The 9,561-nt window shown below is 68.6% G+C and overlaps 1 protein-coding gene across 1 annotated transcript; it reads left to right on the top strand.

Moving 5' to 3' along the window:
- Positions 1–489: 489 nt before the first annotated feature.
- On the top strand, positions 490–8,530 carry AMN (amnion associated transmembrane protein). The gene is given in 19 exon segments (XM_087813738.1): positions 490–532; positions 1,210–1,328; positions 1,438–1,482; positions 6,317–6,404; positions 6,527–6,594; positions 6,596–6,745; positions 6,909–6,941; positions 6,944–7,046; positions 7,121–7,173; positions 7,175–7,232; positions 7,314–7,396; positions 7,580–7,630; positions 7,633–7,765; positions 7,864–7,947; positions 7,950–8,042; positions 8,253–8,311; positions 8,313–8,348; positions 8,428–8,487; positions 8,489–8,530. Coding segments are annotated over 19 exon segments (1,401 nt in total).
- The last annotated feature ends 1,031 nt before the right edge of the window (positions 8,531–9,561 follow it).

The raw sequence follows: 9,561 nt of genomic DNA, 5'->3' as shown, positions 1-9,561 counted from the left end.
CATCCACCCCCGCGCCTGGCCACGCAGCCATCCCCGCACATCCCACATGTACTCTTGTCTTTCACTCGTCAACTGTCCGTCCATCCGATCACCCTTCTTCAGTCCGCCGTCCCCCTGGACACTCCTCCATCCCACCGTCCCCACAGGTCCACTCGCGGCCCGAGGGGGCCCCTGTTGAGTGGACACGTAGCCCCAGCAGGCGGGCAGGTCAGGCGCCGACGCAGCCGCACCCGGGGCAGAGAAGGGGCCCGAGGCGGCCGGTGGCCCCGCGCACCCGCGTCCTGGGCAGGTGCGTCCCGAGGAGCCGCGTCCTCAGGCCCTGGAGGGCGGGGTGTGCGCGGGACCGACGCCCAGCCGGCGCCCCGAGGAGCCTGAAGACCCGGCGGGCGGGTCCGGAGGTCAACGCGTAACCGTCCCGGGGGCCCCCACCTCCCGGTCACGCGGGCTCCGGGGGCAAAGTCCTGGGCGGCGGCCGCAGAGCCCGAGGCGATGGGCGCGCTGGGCCCCCTGCTGCTGTGGCTGCACCTGAGCGGTAGGCGGGTGGGGGCGCGGGGCGCGGGGCGCGGGGCGCGGGGCGCGCCCGAGCAGAGGACCCTCCGGACGCGGCGGGCCAAGGTCCCCGAGGGGCGGGCGGCCCGGGTCCCACCAGCGCAGCCCCGGCCGCGGCGCGGAGGGCGAGGTGCGGGCCAGACCCGCCCCGGCCGCGCTCCTGCCCCGGGGCGCCCCCTGGGGGCGGGAAGCTGCGGCTGCGCCCCGGAGTCTCCGCGGCCGGCCTCAGTTTCCCCGCCCCAGGGCGCCGCGGGCCCTCCCACATCGCACCGGGCGGCGCGTGTCTCCGGTACCCGCCCAGCGCCGGGAGCGTTAAAAACTGCAGCCCCGTCCCTGTCCCCTCCGAAGTCCCGGCTCCGGCTCAGAGCCCCCCCGGCCGCTGGCCGCTGGCCGGGCCCTGCCAGCCCCAGGCCTTCCTGTGCTCGGTTCTCCTCGGCCCTCGGTGGTCGCAGCGCAGAGCAAAACTGGGGGGCGGGGCTTCCTGGAGGAGGGCACGTTTGAGCGGGCTCTGCAGATCCAATAGGAGTTCGTCAGAGCGCGCCCGGGTCTGATCCGATGCGGGGAGGGGCGAGCGCCTGGTCAGGGAGGTCGCCCCCCCCCGGACGTCCAGGCAGGAACCCGGCTGCCAGCGGGCCGGCGAGCACTGTCCCCCCTCCCCAGTGCTGACCCAGGCCGCCTACAAAATCTGGGTCCCCAACACCGACTTCGATACGGCGGAGAACTGGAGCCAGAACCGGACCCCGTGCGCGGGCGCCGCCGTCGAGTTCCCCGCGGACAAGGTGCCCGGAGCCCCAACCGGGGCTGGGGGCGGGGCCTCGGACCTCGGGCCCGCGTGGTCCGGGGCTGGGGGCCGGTGGGGTCGGCCGCTGACGCCGCTTCTCCCGGCAGATGGCGTCCGTCCTGGTGCGAGGCGCTCACAGCGTCGCGAGCGTGGTGAGGGCAGCGGCGCCCCGCGCGGGGAGGGGGAGCGGGGAGGGGGAGCGGGGAGCGGGAGCGGGAGCGGGGAGGGGAGGGGGAGCGGGGAGCGGGAGCGGGGAGCGGGGAGCGGGAGCGGGGAGCGGGAGCGGGGAGCGGGGAGCGGGGAGCGGGAGCGGGGAGCGGGAGCGGGAGCGGGGAGCGGGAGCGGGGAGGGGAGGGGGAGCGGGAGCGGGAGCGGGAGCGGGAGCGGGGAGCGGGGAGCGGGAGCGGGGAGCGGGGAGCGGGAGCGGGGAGCGGGGAGCGGGGTGGCGGCCTCGGGCCCAAGGGAAAGACCCCTCCACCGGGGCACCCGGGTGGGCACAGTCCAGGGCCCCAGAGTCCCCACCGGCGGGGGGCGCACGGAGCCCCCGCCTCGGCCGCCCGGGGGGGCCCCTCGGGACCCCAGCGCTCGGCGCGGTCCTGCAGCCAGAGTCGCCCTGGCGCGGCCACGCCCGCCTTGTAGTTTGTGCTTCCCGGGTTTGGGGCGTCTCTCCCTGGGGTTTCCCTCCTCCTGAGCCCCCTTCGCCCAGGTTTCCTTTGGGGGGGAAGCGCCCCTTTTGTACCCGCCGCGCACTGTCGCCTCCCGCCGTGAACTCTGCGCCCCGCGCCGCCCCCTCCGGGCAGAAGCCGCGTTATGACCACGCGCAGCCGCGGCCTCGGGACAGTTCCTGGGCCTGGGAGTCTCCGGCCCGGCCCGTCACCGCCCGGACGTCCCGCGTCCGGTCCGCGTCCTGCCCTCCGGCCGCTGGAGTCGGCGCCGGCGTCCCACCGGCTCTGTTCTCCTGGGACCCGGCCCAGCTCAGGCGCCCCCTCCAGGCCTCGCTCCCGGCTGTGCGGCTGCCCGCCTGCTGCCCCCAGAGCCCGGGGCCGCGGGGCTCCCAGGCCCCCGCAGCCTCCGCCAGGCCCCCGCAGCCTCCGCCAGGCCCCCCGCAGCCTCCGCCAGGCCCCCCCGCAACCGCGCTGCCCGCGCTCTGTGGGCTCTTCATTTCCATCTCTCCAAATATTTCAGATCGCTCATCAGTGAAACTGTTTACTAGAATTTTAAAGTGGCGCCCATGGAGGTGTTTTTGTTATTTTTATGTTTTTATTGATCTCAGAGAGAGGAAGGGAGAGGGGGAGAGAGAAACATCAACGAGGAGAGAGGGTCACTGATCCGCTGCCTCCTGCGCGCCCCTTGCTGGGGATGGAGCCCGAAAGCCGGGCATGTGCCCTGACTGGGGATCTCCTGGATCCTAGGTCGATGCTCAACCACTGAGCCCTGCAGGCCGGGCGAGTTCTTTTTTTAAAGTATGTTTTTATTGATGAGAGAGAGAGAAAGAGAGAGGCAGACAGACAGACAGACCTGGTGTTCCGCTGGCTTTTGCACCCGGTGGTTGATTCTTGTATGTGCCCTGACCAAGAATCAAACCCGCAACCTCGCATGGGGATGGGGTTCGATGTTCTAACCTATGGAGCTACCCGGCCAGGGCGAGTTTGCTAGTAGTTTTTAAAAAATCATGTATAGGTTGTTGGACTTTTCCAGTTTCGTGTGTGTGTGTGTGTCCCTGCATAGGTGGAGATGTGATCTTCTCCCCTCCTTTGTTTAGCGGGTTAATGAAGTTTTCCGAGGCTGAACAATCCTTGCAACACTGTCCTCCTGGCACCATCCTGCAGGTGCAGGTCAGAGCGGCCTCTTCACGCTGACTTCCCTCTGGCATAACATCCCCATTGACCCTCCACTGCCATCTGCTGGGGCAGCGGGGCTTTTGTTTGTTTGTTTTTTAAAGTAGGTCTTTATTGATGTCAGAGAGAGGAAGGGGGAGGGGGGGAGAGAGGGAGAAACATCCATGATGAGAGTCGTTGATCGGCTGCCTCCTGCACGCCCCCGACTGGGGATCAAGCCCGCAACCCGGGCATGTGCCCTGACCAGGAATTGAACCCCAACCTTCTGGATCCTAGGTCGATGCTCAACCACTGAGCCACGCCCGGCTGGGCACCACCATGTATTTTTAAAATACATTGTTGCCTCCAGTCAGCTAATACTTTATCTGGGATTTTGGCATTTGCAGTTATAAGTACATGAGCATATAAGTTTTCCTATCTTGGAGTGTCCATCCGGTTTTGGAATCAAGATCGCCCTGGCCTCATAAAATGGGCTGGCCAATTTCCAGTCCTTTTTTCTGTTTTCCAGAACCCCTTCTGTAAGAAGAAATTAATTGAGAGCTTGGTATACTTTGCCTGTAAAAACATTTGGACTGGGGAGTTTGAAAATAAGAGGTCTTTTGACTAACATTTTAATTTCTTTAATGTTTGCCAGCCTATTGAAATTCTCTATTGCTTCTTGTGTCAATTTTGACATTTTAAATTTTTCTAAAAATTGGTAGATTTCATGTAAGTTCTCAAGTTTGGTGGTCCTTTTGATTTCTCCAGCTTTTCAATATCTGTTTCTTCCCTTGACAGGCAAGTTCTGTAGTGTAGCCCTGTCCTTTGGGTCTCTCCCTTCCCCATCACATTTTAGTCCTGACTTAAAATTTTTAAGAATATGTTTTTATTGATTTTAGAGAGAGGGAACAAGAAACATCAATCGGCTGCCTCCCACTGGGGATGGAGGCTGCAACCTGGGCATGTGCCCTGACCCGGAATCAAACCTGTGACCTCTTGGTGCATGGGAACGGGTTCAACCAACTGAGCCACACCAGCCAGGCTAGTCCTAGCTTTAAAATATATATATATATAATAAACTTTACCAAAGCATCTCATCACCCTTATTTCTCGCATCTCTTCATGGCCTCTGGATTCCTTCCTTCTTACCTTCTCCAGGCCTGTTGTCAGGATGGGTCTCTGTGTTGCAATCCTTGTGATGTCTCTTAGGCTGAGGGCATTTTTATTATGCTCTTGCATTTGAATGGAAGTTTGTCTGGATATAAAGTTCTAGATGAAAAGTTCTTTTCCTATAATATATAAAATATTCTTCTATTGTCTTTGAGCCCATTGTTGTTGCTGAGAAAACTGATTTCGGAAACGGGATTTTCTTTCCTGGGTGACCTGTTCTTTCTCTCTGAAGCTCTTAGAGCGTTCTCTGTGTCTTTGGTGCTCAGCAGCTCGCTGCCTGACGCATGCCCAGATGTGACTCCTCATGCCCCCAGGCACTCGGTGAGGCCTTTCCACCTGAAGTTTCCCGGCTTTCTTCAAGTCTGGAAAATCCGCCTTTGCTGTTTCTTCAAAGACCCTCCCTTTGCCCCACTCAGTTGGGCTCATTGGTTAGGGCATCGGCCACGGACTGAAGGGTCCGGGTTTGATTCCGGTCAAGGGCTAGTACCTGGGGTTGCAGGGCTCGATCCCTGGCCCTGGTCAGGGCGTGTGTGGGAGGCAACCCATCCATGTGTCTCTCCCACATCGATGTTCCTCCCTCCCTCCCTCCCCTCCCTCTCTAAAAATCAATGGAAAAAAATATTCTCAGGTGAGAATTTTTAAAAAATAATTCCTCTCCCCCACCCCTTGTATCTGAATTTTGACCCTTCGACCGCGATCCCGCCTCTCTCCCCGGTTTTTCTCCCAGTCCTTTCCTGCTCCTTCTGGAAAGTTCCTTAAGAGCAGCGCCCACCTCGCTGGGTCCATACTCCGTGTTTACCTCGCCTCTTGTGCTCTTCCTTTCAAGTGTCACGTTTTTTCTTCATTTATTTATACTTTTCTCTTTGGTTCTTTACAAAAATGAGTTGATGGGTCACAGCGCTAACACCGCCCCTGTCCTGGGGCACACCAGGCCCCTGTGCCCCAAGGCTCGCCCTGGCTCCTGCGGGTGCGGCCGGCCTGCTGTCCCGGCGCCGCACCCTCCGGTGGGAGGCAGTTGGCCTGTGGCCTCACATCCCACAGGGGTCAGCTTCGCGGTCAGTGCTTGGGGACAGCTGAAGAGCAGGCCCTGCCCACAAGTTGAGTCAGGAGGCTGAGCCCTCATGGTCCCTGCGCTGAGACGTCCGCTGCTCATGCCCTCACCTCCAGCCCCAGGAGGGTCAGCGGGAGGAGGGGCGACTCTTGGGGCCCGGAGGGGAGGGGAGGGGACGGGAGGGGGGAGGGGGACGGGAGGGGGGACGGGGGGGGAGGGGAGGGGGACGGGAGGGGAGGGGGGGACGGGGAGGGGAGGGGGGAGGGGACGGGAGGGGAGGGGGGAGGGGACGGGAAGGGGAGGGGGACGGGGGGGGGGAGGGGAAGGGGGGGAGGGGGAGGGGGGCAGGGGCAGGGGGGGCCAGGGGGAGGGGTGCGGGGGAGGGGGAGGGGGAGGGGACGGGAGGGGGACGGGAGGGGGTGAGGGGGAGGGGAGGGGGAGGGGGACGGCGGAGGGGAGGGGGGGAGGGGACGGGAGGGAGGAGGGAGGGGGGGAGGGGACGGGGAGGGGAGGGGGGGAGGGGACGGGGAGGGGGAGGGGAGGGGGGAGGGGAGCGGGGGGCGGGTCAGTCCCGCTCCGGCCTCGCCGCCGCTGTATCTCCTGACACCTGAGGCCTTGGGTTGTGTCGTGAATGGGCTGCCACCACCGAGCCCTGGCTGGACGGGAGACGGGGGGGACTCCAAGCGCCCCCCCCCCCCCCGCGATCTCGGCGCCCCTTCCCCCCCTCGCGGCTCAGAGCCGCTGCCCAGCGGCTGGGGGTCCCGGAACCCGCGAGCCCTGGGCTCCTACCGTTTCTCAGGGGGTGCGGGGGGGGCAGCGGCCCCGGCAGTCGTCCTGCCCCAGACTCTCCGCCGTCCCAGGGCCCTGGCCCTGCCCCCTCCGGCCGCCGTGACCCTCGGCCGGGCTCGGGCCGCGCCCCCCGGCCCCTCAGGTCCCCGCTTCTTGCAGCTCCTGCCGCGGGACGGGGAGCTCGTCCTGGCCCCGGGCGCGGGATTCAGCGCCGCGGACCCCGGCGGGGACCCCGACTGCAGCGCGGGTGAGCCGGCGGCGCCGGGGGGGGGTGGGGGGGGGGGGGGGTCCCCTGCGCGAAGGGCTCTGGGGGCGGCGGGCGGGGCCGGTCCGCGCGGGGCCGGGGTGGACGCGTGTCCGCCGGTGCAGGCGGCCCCGCGCTCTTCCTGGACCCCGACCGCTTCTCCTGGCTCGACCCGCGCTGGTGGCGCTTCCGGGGACGCGGCGCGCGGCCTCTTCTCCGTGGACGCCGAGCGGGTGCCCTGTCGCCACGACGACGTCGTCTTCCCCCCCGACGTGTCCTTCAGGGTGGGGCTGGGCCTGGGCGCCCGCACCCTGCGCGTGGGCAGCGTTTGGGCTCTGGGCCAGGTGAGCGGGGGCGCGGGGGAGCGCGGCGGGGACTCGGGGGGGGACTCGGGGGGACTCCGGGGACTCGGGCGCCTCCCGCCCCTGCGCCCTGGACGCGTGCGCTCTGCGCGCTCCGACGATGTCCCCCCCGCCCTGGGTCCGCTGGTGACGCGGGCCGCCGCAGAAGTTCACGCGGAACGAGGACCTGGCCGCTTTCTCCTGGCGTCCCGCGCGGGCCGCCTGCGCTTCCACGGGCCGGGCGCGCTCAGCGTGGGCCCCGAGCCCTGCGCCGACCCGTCGGGCTGCGTCTGCGGCAAACGCGGAGGGTGAGCGCGGCGGGCGGCGGGGCTCCGGCTGCGGGCCCGCCCCCCCCCGCGCTGACCCGCCTCCCGCCCCAGGTGCAGCCCTGGGTCTGCGCGGCCCTGCTCCGGCCCCTGGGCGGCCGCTGTCCCCCCCGCCGCCTGCCGCGATGCCCTGCGGCCCGAGGGGCAGTGCTGCGGGCTCTGCGGTGAGCGTCCCGGCCGCCGCCCTGCTTGCGGGGGGGCCCCGGCCCCGGGCCCGGGGCGCTGACCCCACTCCCCCTCGCAAGGAGCCATCGTGTCGCTGGCCCACGGCCCCGCCTTTGACCTGGAGAAGTACCGCGCGCGGCTGCTGCACGACTTCCTGACCTTGGTAACCGGGCCGCGCCCCCCCCCCCCCCCCCCAGCCTCGCGCGGAGCCTCCCCCCGCCGGGGCCCCCGCTCCACCCGCTCGTGGGCGCGTCCACTCTCCGCCCACTGTCCACCGCCCGTCCCCACCCCCGACGTCCCGCAGCCCCGGGCCCGAGCTCCGGGCCAACCCGTCCCCCTCCCCCAGCCCCAGTACCGGCGGCTGCAGGTGGCCGTGTCCAAGGTGCCGCGCCCGCCGCTGACCCGCCGAGGCCCCCCGGCGCGGAGCCCGACACGGAGATCCAGGGTGGTGCTGCGGGAGGGCGGCGGCGCCCGAGGCGGGGCGGCGCGGGGCGTCTGGCCCGGGCCCTCCTGGCGGACGTGGCCGAGCACGGTAACCGCGCCCCCCCCCCCCGCCCCGCCCCGCCCCCCCCCCCGCCCCCGCCCCCCGCCCCCGCCCGGGGGGAGACTGAGGCCCCCGTCTCCGTGCAGGGGAGGCCCTCGGGGTCCTGGTCGGCCACCCTCCGGGAGTCGGCGCGCCCGTCGGGGGCGGTTCGGCGGCGGGTCTGCAACCGCCCGTCGCGCGCGGGGGCTGGTGGGCGGCTTGACGGCCGCGCTGCTCCTGTTGCTGCTCGGTGCTGCCGGCGGTGGGGCGCTGTTGCTGCACCGCGGCGCGGGAGGCTCAGGTGTGCGGGGGCGGGGCTCAGGTGTGCGGGGCGGGGCTCAGGGTGCGGGGCGGGGCTCAGGGGTGCGGGGCGGGGAGACTCAGGGGTGCGGGGAGGGGCTCAGGTGTGCGGGGCGGACTTAGGTGTGCGGGCGGGGGACTTGTGTGGCTGGGCCGAGGCTCAGGTGTGCGGGGCGGGGGCGGGGGCTCACGGGAGTTCCCACCCCCAGGTGGAGGCGGCGCGACCAGGCGGCCGGGGCGTCCCTGGGCTTCCACAAACCCGGTGTTCGACGGGGCGGGCTCCGAGGAGCAGGTGAGCGGCCGCGGGGGGGGGGGGGGCTCCCCGCAGCGGGGCTTGGCGCCCGACGCGCCCTGACGCCGAGACCCCGCAGCCCCCCGCAGCCCCCGCAGCCCCCCGGCCCCCGCAGGCGGACGCCAGGAGCACCAGCCAGAGCTGCCTTCGTGAACCCGCTGTTTTCCGAGGCCGAGGCCTGAGCGTCCCTCCCGCCCCGCCCCTGCCCGGGGGCACCCGGCCCGCCTGTGCCGGTCACAGCACGCGGGATCCCCGCACCCCTCTGCCCCACTGCCAGCCAAGCACAGGGTGGCCCCCCCAATAAAGGGGTTTCCTGCACCTGCCTTCCGTGGATACGCTGCCGGCTGCGCCCCCGCCGGGCGGGAGCGGCCCGCGGCGAAGGGAGGTCCTCGGGCCCCAGCACCTTCCTGTCGCAGCCGCGCCCAGAACTAGGCCGGCGCTGCCCCTTGCTGCTGGAGCGTCCAGGGGAGGACGCCAGCGACCCCCAGTGAAAGCGGGGACTGGAGCGGGGAGGCTGAGGCCCCCAGTGAGGGTGAGGGGGCCGGAGCCCACCCCCCCTCCTGTCATGACAAGTGGCCGGGCAGCGCCGGGGACGGTCAGGTGGATGCGCTGACCGGGGGGGTCCCCAGGGACGCTGTCCCTGCGGGGAGGCAGCCCGATTCCTTCTGCGGGGTCAGGTGGCCGCCTGCTGGGTGGGAGTTTGGTGTCTGTCTCTGCAAGGCCAGGCCTTGCCCTCCCATCCTGGGGGTGACTCAGGACACCACCACCGGCCCCCGGAGCAGCAGGCGCTCGGCTGTGTGTGAAACTACCAAGTGACCTTCCTGTGAAACCAGCACCTGGGCTGGGAACCCCCAGCCCTGGAACTGCAGGCGCCTGACCCTGGATGAGAGGCTGGGGCTTGCCCCACGCGCGGTTGGTGGCCCTGTGCTGTGCTGGCGCTCCCGGTGCCTGCGCCCACTCTCTGCTATAGTGGCTAACGATCCATTTTTTGTAAATGGCTGACACTTGGCACCCGTTTCAGACCCTGACAGGTGCCCGGGCCTCGTGTGGCAGATGTCACACCAGGGGCCAGGAGCTAACCTGACCGAAGCCTGGCCTGCCCACTGCCCCTCCGCCACTTGCCAGCGCTTGGCCCCGCTCATTTCTCCGTTGCCCTGCTGCTCTGATGCCCCAGCTAGGAAGACCGCAGCCTGGCCCTGGGAGGTCAGGAGTG

The sequence above is a fragment of the Miniopterus natalensis genome, chromosome 1, assembly GCF_054644295.1.
Source record: "Miniopterus natalensis isolate mMinNat1 chromosome 1, mMinNat1.hap1, whole genome shotgun sequence".
Lineage (NCBI taxonomy): Eukaryota > Metazoa > Chordata > Mammalia > Chiroptera > Miniopteridae > Miniopterus > Miniopterus natalensis.
This window is presented reverse-complemented; position numbering and strand designations above follow the sequence as displayed.